We start from the raw sequence: 24,033 nt of genomic DNA on the forward strand, positions 1-24,033 counted from the left end.
AGAGTGTCTCAATCATGGGCATGATCAGCGCAAGGAGGCTGATGCTGGCTCCTCTCCAAGGTGAGCTAGGGAATTAGTTGGCCTGGTTAGTGGGCTCGGTGCTACTTCCCCATGTTTGAACACCCCGGGCCTAGCAGCTAAAAAAACCTGATTGAGTGGGATCAGCTGAGAGCAAATCCTAGGCTCTGAATGGGACGTGCCCTGGGGCACGAGGGGGTATCCTGTGGGGTGCAGGATTCCTCCTGCTCCAGAAATCCTCTGGCAGTATCTGCCACAGTCATGCCAAGTCAGCATCCAGTCCAACCAGTGGTCAAGAGCTGCGGGAAGAGCTCCAGGTTGCTGGGCAGGGGCTTTGTGGCAGCACTGGGCTGCCATCTCCTGGTGGCACTGAAGCACCTGCCCCTGGTTCAGTGCTGAGGAGTAGTGTCTGACTCCCTGCTGCCACCTGTCTGCCACCCACCAATCCTCCTGTGTTTGTTCAGGGACCGCACCTGCACCATCCTCAACGTGGAAGGAGATGCCTTCGGAGCCGGCCTGCTGCAGGTGTACACAGAGAGGATGACTGGGAAGGCTGAACCTGAGGAGCTGATGGAGATCAAAACTGAGGCCGTGGGCCCCAACAAGGTTCCTGGTGAGGAGGAGGGCTCCCCACTGATCAAGAGAGATGGGCCCGACCCGCTGGCTGCCATTGGCTCCTGCGAGAAGGAGTCTGTGATGTAATCGGCGCCCAGAGCATGGCCTTGGTCGGAGACTTTTTTTCCTTTTTTAGGGCTCCTTTTTAAAGACATGTCAATTGGGGCAGAAACGGCCACTTCTGGTTTTCTTAAGCCTTGAACCTCCTGGGCCGAGGCAGTCTCTGTGGCAGGGCTGATCAGCTCAAGACAATCCTGACACTCCTCTAGAGTGACCCCCTGCCGATCTGACTTGAGTTCAGGGAGCCAGAATCTTGGCTCAGCTCCCAGCCCCACCCCTTATTCCTTTTCTACGTCGATCCCATTCTCCTGATGCTGGCTGCAGACAGGACTGGCTATGGGGCCTCTTCAATCACTCCTTGCCTCTGAGCCTCCACTGTCTGCCCTCCCACCCCTGCCCCCTTCCTGTTAATTTTCTGGACCAAGCAAGCACCAGACCTGGCCTCCCTGCACTTTAAATGTGCTGAAGCATCCGGCGTTTCTTGAACGACCGGTAATGCCACTTTCTGTTATGCGCTCAGCTGCTCAAGTGGAGGCTGGCCCCTCCTGACTTCTGCTCTCTCCTTCTTGCCTGAAAGACTTGATACTCTAGCTCAGCCAGTGCTCTGGCTGGGGGTCCCTGCAAGAGATCCCCCCTCATTCTCTCCATGTGGCTACAACTCGGTGGTGGAAGAGCGTGTGCCTTTGTCTGTGTGCCTGTGGTGCAGTCCCGTCTGTCAGGCCGGTCCCGGAGGAGCCAGCGCTGATGTTGGTGTGGAGTCCTGTGTCTGTCCCACGGTCTCTTGGTGTCCTAAGAACTGGTAGCTCCAGCCAGGCTGATGTAATTTATTTTGCTATTTAAATTATGCAAATGAGTTGGTCTCTCCAGAGTAGAGGGGAGGGAACCCTTAGACAGCACCAATGGACTGGAGGCTGCACGTGGCATCTACCATGAAAAGGGGATGGGACAGATCCTGGACTGATGAGGAAGCCTGTACACCAATACCCCAGCTAGGCATTGCCTTAATTATTTGACTCCAAGCCCTGATTCTTGGGCTGGACACTCCAGCCAAGGGTTACAGCTCGCTGCTGATGTGTCAACCCTCTGGCTTTTCAGTATAAGCTCTGACAGGCTGAGGTTCCTCTTGCCCAATTCACTCCTTAGCATCATAGACCCAAATCCAGCAGGGCTGTTCCGATGCCAGCTGGAACCTGCTGCTCTTGCCTGTGCCACGACCAGCCGCGTGGGGCTCTGATATGGGGCTGTTCTCAGGGGCGAATGGCTTGTTCTGTTCTGGCTCCGAGCAAGCTGTTCTGGGGGCTGTCGGGCCCTGGTAGCAGCTAAGCTATTGCTCTCGGCCACAGCCTCAGTCTAGTGGGTCAGTCTGTTTGAATTTTTGCCGTATCTCTCCCAAAGAGGCTTTGGGGTGAGGAATCACAAGGGGGGGGGTTAGCTCTTGGCATCAAGGTCTGATCCCGTTTTAAACAGATGGAGGGCAGGCAGGGAGAAGATCTGACAGGGGAGGGTGTTTGCACTACTGGCCAGCTCTGGGCCAGGCCGGATCTTGGATGTGATTGCTGGCTCCATGTGCTGTTACCGACCCAGTGTCTCTGGTTGATTCCTCCCTAGGCCAGGGGGTGGGTGTGTCCGTTTCTCAGGCTGGCTCTTTAACGCTGGTTTTACTTGGGCTTTTCCCTTCGTTCGCCCCTTAAGGATCCCTCAACTGAGGGCTGAGTCCAGGGTTCAGTGGGGGGTGTTGGGAGATGCCAGGGCTGCTTACTGTTCCATGTCTGTCTGCAAGCTGCGGTTCTCTGCTAAACCTCAGCTGGTGCTGCCTAGCTGGGAAAGCCTCGTCCTCTGGGGCGCCTTCCTTCTCCGAAGAAATCTGAGCTGCTAATCAGGCGGCCTGGCCTGTGCCGGAGTCTCACACCATCCACCAGGGTCTGGTTCCTGTTAGCAGCCCCATGCGGCCTTGCTTCCACCCAGGGTGCTCCTGCTGCCAGGCGAACATGTGGGCAGCTGCAGCGGACTAGCTCCTCTCCTTTAGATCACCCTCGAGCCAGGCCTTGGCGCAGAGCCGCTCGCTGGTGAGAACAGACCCCAGCCGATCCCTGTGTGAACTCCCTTTGGGGGGTGGGGGGGTTAATGCTGCTGCTCTCGCTGCTGGGGACATTGGCACGAAACAGGCATTTCAGGGCCTCAAGTGGCCTTGTGCCAAGTGTTCCTCTGGCAGCTGTCTCCATGGCAACCAACGGAGGGCAGACAGGATCATTACTGCAGGTGAGGGAAGAAACCGGAGCCTTGGGTGAGCCGGCTCTAGAGGCACAAGCAAGCGGCTGCTATACTGCCGGGAGTGAGACTGTCTTTGGGCTGTAGCATGGGCCTCTTGACCTCTGCCATAGCTTCACAGTGACCTTCAGCCAGTTTCCTTCCCATGGGGGAGGCAGATAATCTAGGTTTTAGCCCAGCCACCTACAAAACCCTCTGGCCTAGTTTTCTTTAAGGCTGGGCCAGCTAGCACACCTGGGGGTATCTGCTGATAGTCCTCCAAGGCCTCCCCACAATTCCCCCTGAAGGATAGACCCCTTCTTCTGCCGTTGCCTCAGAAATAATCCTAGGGCATCCCAGTTCCAAGAACCAGCGGCTATGCCCCCAGGCCCACACATGCGTGTCGGCTCCAGACCACAGTAATGCAGGTAGGGCTTTGCAGGGGCATGCTCCCACCCGGGCTAGCCTGCGTCAGCTGTCTATCACCAGCGTGACCTGGGCAGAGACTCCATTCCCTTTGTTCCAGCAGGGGGGTGAGAAAAGGCCCAATGTGGGGGATAACTAAATCCTGGGGGTGGTGATTTGAGGGATGTCCCCCACTGGAGTCTGAGCCCTGTTTGGCTTGAAAGCCAGTCCTGGCCCCTATCGCTGGAGCCTGGGATTTCCATCTGCAGAAGGTACCTGTGTGTAGGAGGAGCAGACAAGGCTGGTCCAGAGATCAGTGCCTATGGGTGCAGGAAGGTTAGGAACAGGCCTGTCTGAATCTGCTTCAAGCAGTTAACCTCAGCCTTTTGAAAGCATGAGCAAATCCCTAGACTGGTCTTCAGGCTGAGATCTCACCGCCCCTGAGGCGGATGGGGACGGGGATGCAGGTGCATGTCTAAAGTACACAATGCCAAAGGAATTGCTGGTAGGAGCCCTGCAGGGGCGATGTTGCTCTCAAGGGTGCTTGGTGCTGGTGGTGGCAGTGTCTGTCCTCAATGCTGCAATGGCTGTAACTAAAATGTTCACTCCTGACTGTGGAGACAATAAAACAGACTGTCCCGTGGGTGTGTTTGTGCTTTGTATGCTGTGACCCTGCATGGCCTAGAGAGAACAGGCACCCTCTGCTGCTGTGGTCTGGAGGGCCCCCTTACCTTAGGTTGGCACTGGAGGTGAGGGGGAGCAGTGAGCTAACCCAGAGATGATGGGCATCACAGACCATATGTGGGGAGGGGACAGGGGGTGTCAATAAGGACAGCAGAGTAAAGAGCCAGATCCTAGCACGCAGAGGAAGCAGGGAACACCGGTTCATGCAGTCCCTGGGCTATTGGATCAGCTGCCAACTGTGCTGCCATTGGGCTTTGCTTTCCCTCTGAGCCAGCAGCTGCCTTGGCTGGTAGCCTCCAGGGGCCTGGAATCTGCCTCCACTAGCTTGCAGGGGCTTTGGCACAGCAGAGCATGACAATCATTAAACTGCTGGCTGCACACTGGATGAGTATGGGTGAAAGTTGGCGAGCAGGTGACTGCACCAGGGACAAACGGGGGCAGGGAGCATTGCCCTCGTGTACTGCTAGAGATGAACAAAGATTGTTTTCTTTGTCTCCTTTTCTTTCCATGCTCACTGCTTCCAACTGAGGTGTTGTCCTTTAAATACCAGCCCGATCCAGTCTTGATCTGTGGGGGTGGGAAGAGGAGCTCCTCTAGGACAACTGCTGTGAACTAGGCCCTTTCCAACACACTTATCCCTTCCCACTGTCTGTCTTACACCTCCTGGTTCTCCAGTTGGCCACAGCATCGTCTATGGTAGCCAAGGCACTACCTGACTTTCTACTGGTAACCTCTCAAGCTACCCTCTTAAGTACATAAGCATAGCCCAAGCTGTTCTTCGAGTGTGGGTCAGATTTAAAGGATTGATCTATATTCCCTGTATTGTTAATGTTTATTATAGGGGATGGCAGTGTGCTAGGGGATGTACAACTGCTAGCAGTCTACCCTCCCCTGTGGACAATTAAACAAGACCTGACAGAGCAAGGGTGGGGCAAGGGTAGAGCGTGAACAATGTGAAGGCATCAAAGGGCATGTTCGTGCCATGATTTTATCTGGGTGGGTTTAGGAAGGGAGGGGATCAGCTCAAAGAGAAGGGAAGGGGGAGCAGAGAGGAAGAGGGTGGGAGGAAAGTCCTGTACCTGCAGAGTTTTCTCTGAAGGGCTAGAGGTCCCTGCTTTGTCTGCAGCTGCAGCAGTTCCCATCTGGAGTCTCTAGCTAGTTCCTTTCTGCAGTTTCCCCCCAAGGCCTCAGGGCAGAGGCCCTGAGAAGCACCAGTTCCCCCAGAGAGAGGGGGCTGGTGTCCCCTGTATGGTTCTGGGTCTATGGGAGGTGGCCCTGACTGGGCCCCATATGCAGCAGTACCTCTCTCCAACCCTCCTGGCCCCCCATTGGCTCTGTCACAAAGGTTCTCAGCCTGTGGGTGGATTATTTCTGGGAACCTCTCAAGGAAACAGGCAGGGTGGCAGCAGGCCACCTGGGGGTGCTCTGGAGGTGGCAACCCAGCTACACTGGGCCAGTCAAAAGGGTTTCCTGGCCTGCAGAACGAGATTCCATGGCTGCTCTGCCTCGGCTAAACCTGTCGGTGCCTTAACTCGCCCATTGCCTTGCCCCACTGCTGCCTCCCCTCTTGCAGGGTTTCAGGACATTCTGCTGCTGAGAGCTTGAGCTGGCCTTGCCTGTAACCCTGCCCCTGCCTGCTCAGGCCAGGAGGGCAGCCCCCAGTGCTCAGACTGGAAACAGATTTTGATCTGCCTCCAACAATGGCCATGTGAAGATGATGGTGGATGGTTGGTGCTGCCCTCCGCTGGCACAAACTGGGCTACACCATGCGTTTGGCAGGCTGTACGGTAAACAAGCCAGGCCCAGGTCTCCTGCAGAAGGGCTACACAGCTTGATTCTCTGTGGTAACAGTCAGCCCTGGAACTGAGCTAGCCCCTTGACTCCTGCTTTGGGCACAAAGCGCAGCTCCTTAGCTCCCTTCTAATCAACCCTGTATGTCTGTGTGGGAGGCGTTTCTGCTTCTCTTTTTTGGTGGTGGATTGGCTTATTTCCTCTGCAACGGGCACAGAACCCAGCTTCCCTTCCCCCAGCTGAACTATAGCTAGCGGACGTATTTTTACTGTCACTGGGAGCTTCTGCCCTATTCTCCCGCCAGCATCTCCCTGAGGGCTAGATGGATTTGTTTTTACCACTCACACTGTTTGTGAGACGATATCCCTGTGATGGGATCCCTGGGGTGCAGCCTGGGACCGTGTGACCCCTGTGCCACCTTAACTCCCCAGCCGGGGCTGTCTTTCACAATGTTTTGCTAGTGACAAGCAGCAAACCCCTCCAGGCGCTGTGATCACTCAGCACAACTGCAGGTGGAGCCCCCACACCTGGCTCGATTGTATGAATGTTCCTAAAGCCACTCATGAATCACACAGAGAAAGGCACCAGCCCAATCCCCACAGCTCTTGGCACTGTACCTCAGGAATATACGTCTTGCACTGCTCAAGACAAACAGTGCAAGTTTATTAATTGGTTCACCACTTCATCAATGGAAAGTGGATATACACTGCATCTAGGAGTGCAACAAAACCAAGGACTCATAGGCAAGAACTGATGATAGGGTGAAGGAAACATACTAAAATGCAGGGGATCTGTGCAGAAATGGGCACTTGTAAGCACCTAACTCACCTCAATTTCCTGTGAGTTGGATACGTAATTAACTTTGAGGAGCTGGGCCTAGCCATTTCTTCCAAAGGCCGCCTGTCCATGAGCCTCCATTCATTTATTCTCATTCTAGATTTCTAACTAGGGCTCCATCATTATAACACTGGATTTCTTTACAGCAAGGAATGGAGAGAAAGTACTGCCCTGGTGTGTCTCGGGGATGTCTTCTGACAGATCCCAGGGGCAGCTATCAGTTGGGGAGAGTTTTAAACTCAGCATTGCTGAGGCTGGGGGTTATCGTGGAGCTCCAAAGCGATATCTGATTGCAAAGATCAAACCGGTTCCCATATGGGACCAGATCCTCAACAGTTCAGATTCCCAAGGCCAGAAGGGACTATTGGGATCACCTCACCTGACCTGCTGGATAGCACAGGCCAGAGAACTGCCTCCAAATAATTCCTAGAGCAGAGCTTTTAGAAAAAAACATCCCATCTGGACTTAAAAACTGTCAGTGATGGAGAATCCACCACGGCCCTTGATAAGCTTAATTACTCACTGTTAAAAATGTACGCTTTCTTTCCAGCCTCAAGCCGTCTAGCTTCAGCTTGCAGCCCTTGAGTCGTGGTAGGCGTTTCCCTGCTAGATTGAAGGACCCATCATTAACTATTTGTTTCTCAAGTAGGCCGAGATCAAGTCACCCGTAACCTTCTCTTTATGTAGCCTGTGGGGGTTTGCTAGGTAAGGCATAAGTATGAGTTAAGGCAGTAATGCAGTGAGCAACAGGCCTCCAAGACAATAGCTTAGCTAAACTAAGCAAGACATATGGTCCCCAAAACCTTAGCATTAGCAGCTAACCTTAGGAGTCACCCTGGCTGAGAAGATCTCACAGGACAGAACACTGTCGTGACTCAACTGCTCTGACATAGTCAGGAGATGCTAGTTTCTGTCAGCTGGGGGGATATTTTAAGTTAGCAGATGGCTGATCACAAGGGTGCCGTGGTAACTAATTGACATATAAGCTAATAAGCATGAGGTAAACGAGCTAGTAGCCTATGTGAGAAGCCCCCCCCCCCCCCAAATCACAGTAGGGTGAGGAAATACAAACAAGGAAATGGGGAGAAACCCCTACCGAACATCAGGCATAGTGGTGGCAGTGTAACACTCTACAAAAGTTACATCTCCCTGACCTGAGTGCTTTGGGAAATGTAACTCCTGGGAGATGCCAGGGTTATGACCACTGGTGATGGTGACGAGGAAGATAACTAACACTTCAAGTTGTTTTGCAAGGGATGGTGTGAGTATATAGATGCTCAGATGCACATACTGTATTATCTCAAAAAGAAAAGGAGTTCTTGTGGCACCTTAGAGACTAACACATTTATTTGAGCATAAGCTTTCGTGAGCTACAGCTCACTTCATCGGATGCTCACGAAAGCTTATGCTCAAATAAATGTGTTAGTCTCTAAGGTGCCACAAGTACTCCTTTTCTTTTTGCGAATACAGACTAACACAGCTGCTACTCTGAAACCTGTATTATCTCAATCTACTTTGCTGGCTTGGCGTGTTTGCAATTTTACCAGTCCTGTCAATAAAATGATTGCAAATTCAGAAGGGTTTTCCTAAGAGCCAGTGTCACAACTGACCACACCCGGGTTCCCAACTGAACTTTCATTTTAATAATATTGGGCCTGATCTGGAGACAAGAACCTACCAAACCTCAGAGTGTTAATGGAGAATTCTTAAGTAATCAATATAATTAATACACAAGCAATAGGTCAGGCAACAGTTAAGCTAAATAGTTTGAGCTCCTGGAGTCTGTCATTGTAAGGCAGGTTTTCTAATCTCTTAATTATTCTTTGTGGCTCTCTGAACCCTCTCCAGTTTATCAACATCCTTCCTGAATTGTGCGCACCAGAACCGGACACAGGATCCCAGCAGTGGTTGCACCAGTGCCAAATCCAGAGGAGAAATAACCTCTCTGCTCCTACTCAAGATTCCCCTGTTGATGCATCCAACGACTGCATTAGCCCTGGTGACCAAAGCATCGCTCTGGGAGCTCATGTTCAGCTGATTATCTGCCCCTCCCCTGCCCAAAATCTTTTTCAGAGTCACTGTTTCCCAGGCTAGAGTCCCCCATCCTGAGAGTACGGCCTGCATTCTTTGTTCCCAGATGTACACATTTACATTTAGCCATATCAAAATGCCTATTGTCTGCTTGCACCCACCTTACCAAGTGATCCAGTTCGCCCTCTATCAGTGACCTGTCCTCTTCACTGTTTGCCACTCCAATTTTTGTGTCATCTGCAAACTTTATCAGCAACGTATGTTTTCTTCCTGGTCACTAATAAAAATGTTAAATAATGTAGGGCCAAGAACTGATCCCTGTGGAACCCCCTAGAAATACACCTGTGCAATGCTGACTCCCGGATTACAATTGCATGTTGACACCTATCAGTGAACCAGCTTTTAATTAATTTAAAATGTGCCAAGTTAATTTTATATCTTTCTAGTTTTTTAATCAAAATGTCATGAGGTACGAAGTCAAATGCCTCATAAGAAGTCTGTTACATCAACACTGTTATCTTTATCAGCCAAACTTGTCATCTCATCAGAAAAAGAGATCAAGTTAGGTCGACAAGATCTATTTTCCATAAACCCATGTTGATTGGCATTAATCATATTACCCTCCCATGTCAGCCACGAGATTGATATCAGACTGACAGGTCTATAACTATCTGGGTCATCCCATTTACCTTTTTAAAATATTGGTACAATATTAGTTTTCTTCCAGTCTTCTGGAACTTCCCCAGTGCTCCAAGACTTAGTGAAAGGTATTATCATTGAAAGGTATTTAGATTCCTAACTTCTACTGAAATTAATGAGTTAGGTGTTTAAATATTTTGAGGATTTAAGGAGGTCAATATATGGTGGCTTAAACTCTGACATTGCTCACAGCCCCATATGTGATCAAAACAAAGTCTGAACCAGATTGGCAGGAGATGCCAAGAAAATCAGATGGGGAAATCACTTTGCGTTTTAATGATTATTTAAAATAACCCCCTTGTCAGGACTTTGTCCTGAACTCCACAAATGAAGGGACTAGGTCAACAGTCTTTCCTGAGGCAAAACTTCCATTGACTTCAAGGCCATGTGGGTATGGGGAACGGAGCCAGTGTCAAATTAATCTGCTCCTCTCACTACATTTCTAACTGTGATCCTTTAGGACAAAGACTACTGCGACTCCTTTTCAGTAGCAGAAGATATTGTTATAGGTAGAGCAACTAGGAGGTGTTTTGACTGCATTTCTACTGTACTGTCTGCAGTAATCAGTGTTGCCAACTCTTGTGTCTTGTAGCATTTAGATACCGAAGCCACAGGTCCAGAAACTGTGACTGGTGAAAATCTCAGGTTTCACTGAAAAATAAAAAAGTGTCTATCCCTCATGCTTGCACAGAAAAGTTTGAAAACCTGATCCAAGCGCCCCCTAAAGGCTTAATAACCAAAAAGCAGAACCCAATGTTTACTATTCTTTAAAATCTCATTAGTCTTATGCCAATCTCATGATTTTTAAGCACATGGGGCTGGCGCTACTGGCTGCTAGGGACCAGATTTTCTTTAAGTGTGTTCAAATTATATTAAGAACTTTTCCTTTCAGTTGAAAATCCCCAGCTTTCCACACATGAAGCAAGCCTCATGCTTCCCCATGGGAGAGGGAGAAAAGTATAATTAGCTCCAGTCTACAGGTGAGAGGAAGTAAGCTGTCCTACGTCACACAGGGAGTTAGAGAATAGGACTCAAATCTCCTGTCTCACAGTTGGATTCTTCCCCCGACCAAGGGGCAAATGCCTGGGATTTTCTTGTTATTAAATTCTCGCATTTCTGTTACTCATGGAAGGCGTCAGGAGTAAAACAAAGGGTTAATAAACTCAATTTCCTTTACAACATGGAGGCAGTTTAGTTACGTTTCTACACTTTGTTCAGCTTGGGACAATGAAACGTGGCTGGTTATTTTCACTTCTTGTTTAGAGGCAATTTCGGTTCCTCGTTCTGCCACATTAATCCCATGCTGCCCTGTTTGTGTTCGCAGAGCTATAAAGGGAAGGTTTAAACTAAACCAGAGCATCCCACTGAATCTTTAAATGAGAACATTTCAACTCCTGGCTGTACAGATCGTCACCTTCTCCTTTCCCTTTTTCTTAAAAAACCGAGCCGTGGCTCAGCCAGGGCATGGGCAGCTAGGTCTAGTGGATGGAGTCAAAGTCAGACGCCAGCAACCAGAACAGAGGATCAGAGCTGGAGTCAAATGCCAGGATAGGGAATGGGCTGTGGCAGGGCTGGGGCGAGGCTGGGAACCAGATAGGAGCGAGGTCTGTTCTAGAAGCTGGCTGGGGATTTGCCTACTTTCACAGACAACTTTCTGGTGTTCCCTCCAGGCTTACATAGCACGCCTGGACCAATCAGGGACTCTGGGAGCACTGTCAGTCAGATTCTGTGGGCAACATGTCCTGTGGTGCTTGGGCTCACAAGGCCCAGCCTGTCGATTGCTGCTCAGCCAGAGTTGTCTCATGGCTGTGTGAATGCAGCAGTTGCTCAGGGACCAGCAGACCCATGTTCTAGAGCTGCAGATCCTCCCACAACCTACCTGCTGGGCCTCGATTCCTTGGGACTGCACCGTTTTGAAGGGGCAAGTAAAAGACCTTGCTGTAAATGCATGAAACAGAACCAGCTGTTATAAATATGTCTGCAATATTCCACGTTGGGCTCTTGATTTTCTGGAGTCACTTACAGCCAATCACCATGATAAGGACCACACTTTGCAAATCTAGGATGAGACTCTAATCTGAGCCCTGCTGAAGTCAATCGCTGAACTTCCATGACCTTCAGTGAGAGCAGGACGGGTCTCAAAGTGCATCACCAATAATCATTGCACCTCCCTGCCAGGCCTTGTTCTCTGGCCTAGGCTTCAGGCAGGGTGAGTAAATTCCCATGCACTGCTGCGGTTCAAGCTAAACAGGTTACAGTGATGGATGAGAGGGTTGGACAGAACCTATTGGATCAATTAGTCCCCTTCCCCCCTCTCTTATGGTGTAGATCCCCAGTCACCGCCTGTCATCGGTTGTAAGCTTCTGTCTCCCTCTAGTGCCAGCAGCTTCAGAGCCTCCCAAAGCAGGGCACAGCCTCACTGACTAATTAATCTCCCTGTTCAAGTGCTTCTTTCTAGGTAGCCTGAAGTTGTGCATGATGCCACAGCTGTCCCCCCACTTTAAGCCCCAGATGGGTAACAGATCTCCAGCCCCTAAATGAGGAGGCAAGGGGGACAGGAATTAAGTTTGTACTCTTCCCGCTGATTGAAAACAACTGTGGCTTCGCGCTTCCTCTCAGAGAGCAGCCCACAAACAATCCATGAACTGCAGACCTTTGCTAGAAAGCAGAGAGCACCGCCAGCGACCCAGCGAGTTCAGGAGATGCGCTGAGGCAGCATCTCCATGAGGCCTCCCCTGGCTTGCTTTGTTAATTGTCCTGTCTTTGTGTTCAAAGTGTCTCACCTCCAAACGGCCTCAAGCCCTTCAGACAATCCCACCAGCCCCAGAGGTGAGGGTAAACTCTCCTGGCTCAGTGGGCCGTACCAGCAGCAGTGGACAGACAGCTGCCCTAGCAGCAGCATGGTTCATACCAGAATGACTCCCTTCTGTTGGCATCAGGGATATGTTCGGAAGGAGAGAGGGATCCCTGCTCCCTGGGCCTCAGAGTCTGATGCTCTCTTGGGCCCCAATGCAGAGGCAGAAGCCAGAGTCCTTGCTTATTTCCCCTTATCCAGCTTCTTCAGTGCTGGGTTTGGATACTCTGGATTCTCGATCACACCTGCGCCGAACTTCAGCTCCAAAAAACTCCGGTAGTTGTTGGGCGCCAGAGCTGTGAAACCAGCAAATGGCAGGGGTAACAGGGGCTTGAGGAAGTGCTCCGGGAACTCCACATCCTGCCGATGTCCCATCCATGTATCCTTGGTCATCAGCCCGTTCTTGGGATAGAAGGGCCAGAGGTCAACGTGCAGGTGGTTGTGCTCGCTGTATTGCACACGGTAGAAGTCGCCCTCGATGGCCTTCTCCCAGACAAAGCCCTTCTCATCCACGATGGAGCCAGACTCTACGTTCCTGAGGAGGTCGCAGTTGGGAATGTCCTCCAGGTATATCCCTAGATCCACGTCATAATCCCATGGGATGATGTCCTGATGTCGGGCAGCTCCTAGGAGCGTCCCACCTTCCAGCCAGTACCGAACCCCAGACGTCTCCAAGACGTTGATGACGTACTTTGCTGTCTCCCTCAGGGCCTGTAGACAGCAAGGCGGGGTCCAGCGGTTCTGATAGAGATATTCCGGCGTATCATCATGGACGGTGCCAAAGCAACGCGATGTCTCTTTGCTGCACCCAAACCACTGCTGCTTCCCATCCTCCAGGAGAACCCGCTTGATGCCGAAATCTCGGAAGAGATGCAGCCGGCTGGCTTTGGCGCGGTTCTCTGCCTTCCATTGGTTATGTGAGGAGCTGAGCAGAGGCTGGTGGGCTGAGGAGAAGGAGATATCAAGGATTCGGACCGTCCAGTCCCGCAGTGATGTCTGGATGAAGAGGGAGGTCAGCAGGGGCCTGGCTAAGGGAGTGGAAAGGTTGAAGAGATCTGTTGTGCGCAGCAGAATCACGGCGTCTCCCTTCAGGGCTGTGCAGACCCTGGTGGAAGGCGCTACACTGTATTCAGCAGTCCACTTTCTAAGGCTGACCTTCAGGTTCAAGCAGCGGAGGGGAGCGAGGGACTGCACGGGCGCTGCCACCATTTGAACTCTGCCCTGGTTGGCTTTGAACTCTTCTAACATACGATCCAGCTGCCTTGTGGAATCAACCTTGACCCCATCAGGCACCAGGGCCACATACTCCGTCTTCACGTACATCTCAGGCCTGGACACATGGGCAGACTGGTCAGGGGCTGGCTTGAGGATCACGAGCTGGACGTTGGGAGCATCCGGTAATACAAGCGGAGGATATGGCAAGGTATCTGCTGCTACCATGACTGGCTGCTCCGGCTTCTGCTTCAGGAAGGACTGCACCACACCAGGGACGTAGTTCTCAAAGTCCTCGAACTCCCTGATGATGACGGTCACCCCCAGCTTCTGGGGGACAGGCAGCAGCCGGGAGCTAGGCTGGACGTGGTCTCTGTGTCTGTGCAACATCCGCTGCTGCAGCCTCGAGACGTAGTACAGTATCAGCAGATTGATGACAATGGCAAGCGCTAGGACTCCCTGACAGAACGTGATGCGCATCTTGCCAGGCAGCTGGGTCTGTTCACCTCGGGAATGATGTTATGTGGCTGTGGTCTCTGCACGAGGCAGCCAGAGGCATTTGCTTCCCCAGGAGGCTCTGGGCTCATCCATCCCAACTCAGCTGACTTGCTGGTCACCCTGGAAAGAAATGCAGATGGAGTTTGAGTGCCAGGGATGTTTGCGGCTGAGGAAAGCCTATGTCCACTGCTCAAGGGCTGTCTCCCCAATCCTACAATTGGAGCGGGGGCTACTAGGCAGATATACTAGATGGAAAAAAGGGTTTAAAATAAATGGTCCGACTAAAGAAAGATGCCCCCCCAACTGATTGCCATAAGAAACACAGTCCCCTGATTCTTAAATTAAATCTCTCCAATGTCCCTCATTGAGACAGCATGGTCTAGTGGGTGGAAAAGGGGCCAGGGACTCAGGACACCTGTATTCTGTTCCCATTTCTGCCACTGAACCACTGTGCATCCTTAGACAAGTGACTGCCACTCCGTGCCTCAGTTTCCCCAGTCAGTAGCAGAACCAGGAATAGGCTGTAGGAGTCCTGTCTCTCAGTTCCCCCCTCAAAAGTGGTGTTCAGATTCCAGTCTGAGCCTCCCGCAACCCAGAAGTCTGTGTTTACTGGCTGGTTATCAGCACAGCTCAACCACTGAGCAAAGCCAGCCAGTCAGCGCAGGTTGGAACTGGCTGACCAAACTGCTACTCCCAAAGGAGCTGCAGCCAGTGGAGAGGACAGACCTCAGTGTTGTAGGCATGTCTGAGCTCGGGATTGCTCCTCAGGGACCTGGGGTTTCTGTCTTGCTGGGAAAACAGGAGCAAGGAGACCATCCAAAAGTTCTGAATTAGTGCACACGGCTTCTCAACCTACATTAACTGCTAAAGTTCCCAGAACAAGAGATGCACCATGACGAGGGGGCTGCTTTATTTAATCTTGTTTGTATCAAGCTTGCTCATTTCCCCCCTCGCGAACCCCTTTAACTAAATTGTGAAATCTCGTGAACCCCCTCCTAAAAATGAGTATTTCCAGGGATTTAAGTTTAAATTTCCTCCGCACTCTGCGGGGCTCCAGCTGCTGGACCCCATTGACCACCCTAGTCAACTGAGCTCCACTGAGCTTGGGCTGCAGGTCCCACTGACTGCCGGGGCTTGGACTGCCAGCCCCACGCGGAGTGCTGGGGTTCGGGCTGCTGGCTCCCTTGCTGACAGGGGCAGGGCTCAGGCTGCCAGCCCCAACTGCCCGGCCCCACTCTCCCTGGGGCTTGGCCTGTCTGCCCTGCAATCGGGTCCCACCTGCTGCCTCCAATGCCCGGGGTCCTCTGGCTGCCATTAGTGAAATTTTTCTGGTGAACCCCCTGTAACGTTCTGCGAACCCCAGTTTGGGAACCACTGCCCCAGAGGGATCAAGGCCTCCGTTTTAAGCAATAATTTCTCTGCAAACCCACCTTCTCCTCATGGGGAAGGGGGGGGGGGGAACCCAGAGCACGGCACCCTGCACAACAAGAACCCAGTCATCTAGGAAAAGAAAACCCATCTGCCCTCCTAACCTAGGGGGACTGTTACAGGCAGGCCTGCTGAAAGAAAATTGGGGACCTGGTACATCATGTTCGCTGGGGTCCCACCTCCTCCCATTTCACTTTATTTACACAGATGTTTGGGGGGGTCCCCCTGAGCTTAAGTCCCTGGTACAACTGTCCACCCTTTCCCTCTCTCTCTCTCATCAGCCCTGGGAATACCGCTTTGCACTGTAAGGAGCCAGTCTGTCAGTAACACACCCTGCATCCCAGGAGAACTCTGTTCATGCAACTATAGCCCCATATCCTGCACCTTTAATCACCAGGATCTCCCTCCTAGGTCACAAGAGACAACCCCCAAAGCCAAGACCCAGATTGAACTCTCCCAAAGTTTGGAGGTGTCTCATTCGGGAGTTCTGGTCTGAGCTCAAGTCTAATCTAACACGATGCTCTCAGCAAATGGCTCGTGGCAAATGCTCTTCTCCGATCCCATTGGACAAGATACAGGGTCAAGCAGTTAATGCTCTGAATGCAACCCACTGCAACAGATAGAGCCTGGGGTGGAAACAACCTCCAGATTCGACATCAGAAATCACTATTTTTGTTTCAGAGTAGCAGCCGTGTTCGTCTGTATTCGCAAAAAGAAAAGGAGGACTTGTGGCACCTTAGAGACTAACAAATTTATTTGAGCATAAGCTTTCGTGAGCTACAGCTCACTTCATCGGATGCATTCACTGCACTATTTTTGTGGGACTTTTGAGAAAACAGTGTTCTGTGCTCCCTCTGCTGGCTGAGCTGCAGCATCCAAGTAATCAACATTGTCCCCCAGAGCTGTGCACGTTCCTAGTGATAACCATGCTCAAACAAGGAAGCCAAGCAGACAGATTTGCTTTGTTGCCTTGGAGTTTAAGAGCCCACAATGCATTCACTTTCCTTTAGCTAAAGCTACTCTCCCCACAGTAGGTCAATGAACTCCTGGAGCAGCAACACGGTTTAAAGTGGAGCAAGCCCTGCAGTGCCTCATTGTGCTGCCTCAACACTGCTCCCACCTCAAGTTGCAGGAACTTAGGAACCAAACCTAGAAAGAGGCAATGTCACAGAGCGATTCCATCAGGGAAGTTGGAAGTCAGTCCTGGACTGGGTGTGTGGCTAAGTAGTCAGAGCAGGGTGTCCTTCCGCATCCCATTCCCACCTCTGCCACTGATTCACTGTGTGAACTTAGACATAACACCTGAGCTGTCTGCACCTGTCTCCCTAGCTATGAAATGCAAGTATCTTTATCTCCTCCCTTTTGGGAGATTCAGCTAGGAGAGGTCTACACTAGCAACATTTGCCAGTATAGTAATGTGGGTTGGGGGGTGATTTTTTTATGACATTTCCATGCTGGCAAAAGCCCTTGGGTAGATGCAGTTATGCTGGTATCACTTATTTCGCTCAGGGAACTGACATAATCTCAGCCAGCAAAAGCACTTTTTTTACCAGCATAAAATGCATCCATGGATTAAAAGGCCAGAAGGGACCACTTTGATCATCTAGTCTGACCGCTAGCTATGCCAGCAAACTTTTTCCATTGTAGATCTGGCCTTAGTTGAAGTGTGTAAAGCACTCAGAGTTCCTCAAGCACAGGGTGCTGGAAAAGAGCAAACTATTATTCATTTACTAAACCAGACTCCTTTCTGCCTGGGACTGCAACGGCCTAGCCACAGTTTAAAACTGTAAATTGCAGACGAGAATTAAAAGAGGAGGCAGCAGTGTCACTTGAAAGATGAACTGCCCTCAGAATTAAAAACATCTCTGTGGCTTTGTCTACACTACACAGCTTTTAGAAACACTTTGGGCAGCGTAAATGCTGTTTACAAAGTACAAAGTACTTCCACTCCCTACAAGCAGGATTCACCGTGTTGACAGGAGAGTGCTCCTGCTGACAATGAGCTGTTTACACTGCCACTTGCCATGGAAAAACTTTTGTCTTGGGGTGGGGTGGGGTGGGGGGGTGCTTTTTAAAGCACCTGTGAATGACAAAAGTTTTATTGTTCAGTTGGCAGTGTAGACAAAGCCTAAGATTCCCCAAGGAGGCTAAAGCTGAGTTTTCTCTGCATGCAAAGGAAGCCTGGTCTCAGGAAAGCTTTTCCACTAGCAGGCTCCTTGCATTGTTAAGCCAGGGCTCTGTAGCTGTTTCGTCGCTTGCAATCTTGTCAGCATGGGTTTAGTTTTTTTAATCTCTTGTTTATAAGCACCACAGACCTTAGTCTCTTCCCCTGCTGCTCTGCAGGATTGAAAGGGACCCTGTGTCAAGCAGCATTTAAGAAGATGGGTTTAGATAAGCTTGAAGTTGTTAAAAAGCGATTGTATTAATCTCTGCTCCACTCCCAATGTGTGTGGGGGGGGAATCTATGTAAAATTAAAAAGAACAAAGCTATATTAAAAGGTACTTAATACTCCCTTGCCCTGCTCTAGCACCTTCCATGCATAGTTCTTAAAAGATGGTTAATGAACTAAGCTCCGCAATCTGCCTGGGAGAGTGGCATTTTTATCCCCACTTAAACGGCGGCACACAGATGGGAACTGATTTGCCAGTGTGAGTCAGTAGCAGAGTTGGGAATAGTGGAACCCAGGAGTCCTGACTCCCTGGCCTGTTTTTTAGTCCCCATTCCCCAAGCTTCTAAGAAGATACCTCAAAGCAGTGCACTCAAGCTGACACTGTCCCCTCCTATAGACACCAGAACATCTCTGACACCTCTAAAAACATCCTACCCCACAATGGTCCAAGAACAGACAGGGTGAGAGTGAGAGGCTAGACAGAGTCCAGATGAAACGTGGTTTATGGGAGGCATTTTTACCTGTCTTCTCTTCCAAGGACATCTGAGAAAGGGGACCCTGAAAGGAGAAATCAAACAGGTCAGATGAATTAAAACCTAGGAAGTAATTCACCAGCCCTGATTTGTTTTTTAATGCTGTTTCCTTTCAGACAAAGGAATAAGGAAGTGGAAAAGAAACAGAAAGTTGGGCCGGAACAGAACCTCAGACCCAACCCTCCCTACCTTCTGGAGCCAAACTTTATATGGATAATAAGAATGTTCATAGTTATGTTAGATAGGCTAAAAAGGGATATAATGTAGTATATTACTTATATATATTATATGTATAATTTCATACATATAAAAAGGATAAAAACCCCATTGCTTCTGGGCAGACACGAACCTTTCACTGATGGGGGGTGAGGAAGAAATTTCTCCTCTATGGTTAGGCTATTCCTCAAGTGTCTACTAAAGTGTTTTGCCCTTTCCTCTAAAGCAGCTGGTACTGCCCATTCTTGGAAACAAGGTACTGGACAAGAGGGATCCAACCCTCAGAGTTTCCAGAAGAAATCAGCTGCAATTTTATTATTATACAGCATTAAATGCTGGCCTGTGTGAAATGAGTTTGGGGGGGGCTCAGTCCAACTCCTAGTGGATGTATGTTCACATTAAAAAAATCAACAACCATCCATCCCTATTGGCACTAATTGTCTGCCAGGTGGGAAGCCACAGCAGAGACCAAGGAATGAGCGAGCCCCGTCTTACCTCTAAACTGGGTCCCCCCAGGGAAGGGAGAAGGCACCCAGTGTAGTGCGTTTTGAGGGAGTTGGTTTTCTAATTGTCTGTGCTGTACTCATGGGGATGTCTCCGGGGTTGTCAATCTGGCCCCTTTCACCAGTACTAGAAGTAAAAGAAGCATAAAATGATTGACAGGAAAATAACCTTTTTTGTCACCTTGGACCCCTGCAACGAGCATGCGCTGTGGACCTGTGGGATCGGTTGACACTACGCACGGCTCATGTGGCGCCTCATGGTCTCGGACACCATCCGATGGTCCAGGAACATCTACATCGAACACATTCCCGGCCACCGACAGTACCAAGAGGCGTGAGCCAGAACAACATCGTTGATCAATTACGAGAAAGGGACCAAGAGACTTTTTCCATCGAACCATATGAACTGGAACCATAAACTCACTGAACATTAAATCTCACCAAATGAGGGTGTAGCCACTCATTATTCTCCACACCTGAACATAGCCATTATATGAACAACATACCCTCATATCTCAATGTCTGTACTTTGACCCATTAACCTTTTACTCCCAATCGGGGATATTGAAGATTATGTATTCCTTACGCCACCCAATCCTAAATCAAACTTCGCACCCCTTGATAATCTGTATGTTATTCCCAGATAACCAGAAATTTCTACGCTTAAACTCTGTCCTAATTTTTTTTAATTTTAACATCATCTTAATAAAAGTACTCGATAAGGCAAAGTTTGTAGCTAAGTGTGACATCAATGAGCACTCCAGAATGTGTATTTCTGGCTCCAGTCTCCTTTCCAAGCTCCTTGTCAAAATATTTCTGCTGTCCCCTGCTCAGTCATACAAGAGGAGTCAAGCAAAACCATTAGACTCTATGACTGCCCTTACAAACAGCTCCCTGACAGTTATGACCACAACCTCTCCACCTGCCTAGGTTCTACCAGGAGACAAAAGCCCCAAGTAAGAGTTCCACACATATCACAATGCACAATACCATAAAGCATGAGGGGGATTCAGTCAAAAACCACTGATCGTAGGCTTCTGAGTCGGTGTTCTGTTCCTTCCAGCAACATGCCTGGGGCCTTGGATTTCAATGGTCTTGAAAGTTCTGTCTCTATTTTACCCCAAAATGGCCATCTTTCTAGGCTGTCAACAAGATGCCTGAGCTTTTCCACTCACCTATATCTTCCTCTTCCTAGTTTCTGGTTTTTGAGGAGAAGAAAAAAGTTGACATCACATTATATATTTTTAAATCAGGGAAATGACGGATGCTTGAATGTAAGTGAATTTGTGTAAGAGTGGGGCCCAAGGATATCTGCACAGAGTCCCATCTCTCTGCTTCCTCTATGTCTATTCCACCCCAATTTCACAGCGCTTCTGGACTTGGCTCCTTTGCCACAGCCAAAAATCTCGAGATTTCTGGAGGCAGCCCTCTGAGTCCTCCTAGGTAAGACAGGTAAAGCACACTGATAAACCTGAATACCAACCGGTGGTGGATCTGGGGTAAGGCAGGCAATTGCCCTCATAAGGAAGTAGAGGGGGAAAGGAGATGGTGACCATCCTGAATAGCTGAGAGGAAGGGACAGTGACTGCTCGGAATAGGGGCTGGTATGGAGCTAAGGCGACAGACCAAATGTTCCAGCATCATGGCTGGGGAGACGAGGCAGGCTTTGATTTGTCCTCATCCAAACCAGACTGGAGCCTCAGCTCTGTGCTAAGAAGGGATCTGCCCTGGGGGGGCAGAGAGAACAGTACTTTGGGGAGGGGACTGATCTGGAAAGGAGGTGGCCTGTCAGTGGGGTGGCCTGTGCAGTCCTGGGTGGAGGTGAGACTGTGCTTGCGGTGTTGAGGAGCCTGTTGCCAGGGGAACCTCCACCTGCTTGCTCTGGATGGATAAGAAGCCTGTCCTGAGGGGGCCTGATCGAGACCTTCATTGAAATGGGAACCTCTATTCTAGGGGGAATTTGGTTGGGGTCCCCAGTGTAATGAGAATCCCTCTCAGCCTCTTCTGGGGGGGGGAAGCAAGTCAGGTGGGGGGGCGCAGGAGGTCTGGTCGGGGGGGGTGTGAGGTCTGCCATGGGAACCCCTCCCTGGATGCTTTGGGTTTCTGGATGTGTGTGGGGGCAGGGGGGAGAGCAGGCCTGGGGGGGAGGGGGGTGTTCCCTGGGAACTGCTCCCTCCCTGCTCTGGGGGGGATAAAGCAGGCCTGTAGGGAGCGGGGGTTACCATGGGAATCCTTCTCCTTGCTGGGGGAACAGTAGGGGGCTGAAGCAGGCCTGCCCTGGGGCCCCGTTGCCATGGGAACCCCTTGCTGGGGGGGGAAGCAGACCTACCTGGAGGGGCCTGTTGCCATGAGAACCCCCTGCTCCGGGGGGGGGGAAGCAGGCCTGCCCTGGGGGCCCCGTTGCCATGGGAACCCCTTGCTGGGGGGGGAAGCAGACCTACCTGGAGGGGCCTGTTGCCATGGGAACCCCCTGCTCCGGGGGGGGGAAGCAGGCCTGCCCTGGGGGCCCCGTTGCCATGGGAACCCCTTGCTGGGGGGGGGAAGCAGACCTACCTGGAGGGGCCCGTTGCCATGGGAACCCCCTGCTCGGGGGGAAGCAGCAGGCCTACCTGGAGGGGCCCGTTGCCATGGGAACCCCTCCCTGCCCCCATCCCGCGGCGCGGGCCCCATTTCCGGCGGGCTCACTATCTGGCAGGAAGTGCCCCCGGGATAGCTCCCTATGTGGCAGCCGCCGGGATCCATGATGGAGGCTGAGCGGGTGCTGGTGCGGGCCCAGCAGGCCCCGGGCCCGGCGGGGGCAGAGCCGCCACCCCCCCCGCCGCAGGCCCCGGGCCGGGCGGCCGCGGGGGCCGGGCCTGGCGAGCTCAGCCTGCCCGGCATCCTCCACTACATCCAGCACGAGTGGGCCCGCTTCGAGGCCGAGAAGAGCCGCTGGGAGGCCGAGCGGGCCGAGCTGCAGGTGCCGGGGGCGGCGGGGGGCCGGGCCGGGACGTGGGGAGCCGCGGGCGGGTGAGGGGTTACCGGGGCCACCGCTGCCTCCGCCTCCGCCGCTGCCGCCATCTTGGAGGGAAATGGCCGACGGGACCCCGGGGGGGGTCTGGGACCCCCCCCAGGATCGGGACCCCCCCGTGGGTGGGGGGAACAGGGAAGTGTCAGCCCCCGCCCCAGGATTGGGACCCCCGTGGGTGGGGGGGAGAGTGTCAGCCCCCCCCAGGGTCGGGAATCCCCGTGGGTGGGGGCGGGGAAGTGTCAGGGACCCCGCCCGTGGGTAGGGGGGACGGGGGAGTGTCAGGGACCCCCCCAGGATCGGGACCCCGCCCGTGGGTAGGGGGGACGGGGGAGTGTCAGGGACCCCCCCAGGATCGGGACCCTGCCCGTGGGTAGGGGGGACGGGGGAGTGTCAGGGACCCCCCCAGGATCGGGACCCCGCCCGTGGGTAGGGGGACGGGGGAGTGTCAGGGACCCCCCCAGGATCGGGACCCCGCCCGTGGGTAGGGGGGACGGGGGAGTGTCAGGGACCCCGCCCGTGGGTGGGGGGGACAGGGAAGTGTCAGGGACCCCGCCCCAGGATCAGGACCCCCCCCGTGGGTGGGGGGGAGAGTGTCAGCCCCCCCCCTGGGTCGGGAATCCCCGTGGATGGGTGGGGGAGTGTCAACCCCCCCCCGGTCAGCGATTCCCACCCCTTGGGGACCAGGGCTTAGACCTTGGGAGAGACCAGGGGTTTGAAGGGAGAAATTGGGGTGGGAGATTGGAGTGGGGTGGTGAGTGGGGGAGGTATTGGGGTCCCTGCCCCCCCAAAAAATTGGGACACTTTATTTGCGACTAGGGGAGGTAGCTGTTGCTGTCCAAGAAGGCTTGAGGAGGGTTGGGGTGAACGTGAGGGGTGGGGTACGTGGCTGTCGTCTCCCCGTAGCACCAGGTGAAGGAGCGAATGACTTGGGGCAAATGCAGCCGTCACCCTCCAATAGGGAGTTGAGGGGGTCATGGGGGAGGAACACGGCTGTTGTTTCCTCCATAGTGACCAGTGAAGGAGTTGGGATGAGCTTTTGGGGGGAGGAAATGCAGTTGTCAACCCTGTAGCAACTCCCAATAGAGTTGGGGTGAATGTTGGGGCAGGGGACAGGAAATTTTGCTGCTGCCCAAGAGGGAGTTGAGATGATGAGGGGGGAAATGTAGCTATCACCTTCCAATAGGGACCAGGGAAGGAATTGGGTGAGGGCATGGGGGAGGACATGTATCTGTCAACCCTATAGCAACTAGGGAGGGAGTTGTTGGCAGGGGCACAGCCAACATCTAGTCCAGTAATGGGGGGGGAGAGAATTGAAGTGGGACACCTAATAGAGACCATGGAGGTGGTCACTTCTCTGAATAGCCTCCATGGGTCTGGTCAAGAGGAGCAGTCCCCGGTTGTTGGTGTTTGGAGGAAAGGGAATGTCGCTTTCCTGAGGTATTGTTTAAGGAGCAGGGGACGTTGATCTCCCTCAATATGGCATGAAGACCTGTAGGGCTGTTCTCCCTGAGTAGCTCTAGGGATGGAATTGGGATGGGAGGAGACGGGACCTCTTAAAACAACAATGCTGACAGTGCCCAGAGATGGAAATTTCCCTGAGTAGTGTCTAGGACTGTTAAGTGCATTAACTTCTCTGAATAGCCACAGATAGCGAATCTGCGGTTAATAATTTGGGTGAATTCACTTCCACAGGGTTGGAGGGATGAATTGGTTGGATGGAAATAGGTGCTGAAGATGTCAAGGGAATGCCCTGTCCCAAACAGCAGCTCGGGTACAGAGAATTCTCCTTCCCGAATACCAGTGGAGAAGGGCGGTGAGCCGAGGACCTTTGAGATCCTTGGCAAAGGGTGTCTGAGTGACTCATCAGCGCCTGGGTGAGAGAGTTACTATCCCCTTGAACATTTATGAGTTTATAGGTCACAGGAGAGAGGCAAACAAAATTGACAGTTCTCATTGACTTCACTTTGTTGCTGTGCTCGCACATGGAGAACAGGTAGAAGAG

At 52.0% G+C, this 24,033-nt stretch overlaps 3 protein-coding genes across 11 annotated transcripts in view; 2 read left to right on the forward strand and 1 right to left on the reverse strand.

Moving 5' to 3' along the window:
- Positions 1 to 3,988, forward strand: part of SLC1A5 (solute carrier family 1 member 5) — a 29,472-nt gene extending 25,484 nt beyond the window's left edge. Inside the window, exon 8 of the mRNA XM_038382081.2 lies at positions 483 to 3,988. Coding sequence (XP_038238009.1) covers positions 483 to 720 — 238 coding nt within the window. The 3' untranslated portion in view covers positions 721 to 3,988. The remainder of the gene's footprint in view (positions 1 to 482) is intronic.
- A 5,126-nt stretch (positions 3,989 to 9,114) lies between these two features.
- On the reverse strand, positions 9,115 to 22,098 carry LOC119847357 (fukutin related protein). 8 transcript variants are annotated; one of them, XM_043501625.1, is made up of 5 exons: positions 21,601 to 21,740; positions 21,463 to 21,547; positions 19,014 to 19,148; positions 18,291 to 18,327; positions 9,115 to 14,071 (listed from the first exon to the last, which is right to left on the reverse strand). In XM_043501625.1, exon 5 carries the CDS (start codon positions 13,931 to 13,933, stop codon positions 12,425 to 12,427), a length of 1,509 nt encoding a protein of 502 aa, XP_043357560.1. In that variant the 5' UTR covers positions 13,934 to 14,071; positions 18,291 to 18,327; positions 19,014 to 19,148; positions 21,463 to 21,547; positions 21,601 to 21,740; the 3' UTR covers positions 9,115 to 12,424. The 8 variants fall into 8 exon arrangements, with proteins under 8 accessions (XP_043357560.1, XP_038238016.1, XP_038238015.1 ...); XM_038382088.2 differs by lacking the exon at positions 21,463 to 21,547 and adding an exon at positions 20,197 to 20,219 and having other exon boundaries at positions 21,575 to 21,740; XM_038382087.2 differs by lacking the exon at positions 21,463 to 21,547 and adding an exon at positions 20,012 to 20,219 and having other exon boundaries at positions 21,575 to 21,740.
- Positions 21,733 to 24,033, forward strand: part of STRN4 (striatin 4) — a 28,376-nt gene continuing 26,075 nt past the window's right edge. For both annotated transcript variants that reach the window (XM_038382078.2, XM_038382079.2), the window contains exon 1: positions 21,733 to 21,980. In XM_038382078.2, coding sequence (XP_038238006.1) covers positions 21,741 to 21,980 — 240 coding nt within the window. In that variant the 5' untranslated portion in view covers positions 21,733 to 21,740. The remainder of the gene's footprint in view (positions 21,981 to 24,033) is intronic.

This window comes from Dermochelys coriacea, chromosome 23 (genome assembly GCF_009764565.3).
Source record: "Dermochelys coriacea isolate rDerCor1 chromosome 23, rDerCor1.pri.v4, whole genome shotgun sequence".
NCBI classification, from domain to species: domain Eukaryota; kingdom Metazoa; phylum Chordata; order Testudines; family Dermochelyidae; genus Dermochelys; species Dermochelys coriacea.

Excerpts from the sequence above, each read along its gene's own strand:
- LOC119847357 (XM_038382089.2), bottom strand. The coding sequence starts at position 13,933 with ATGCGCATCACGTTCTGTCAGGGAGTCCTAGCGCTTGCCATTGTCATC.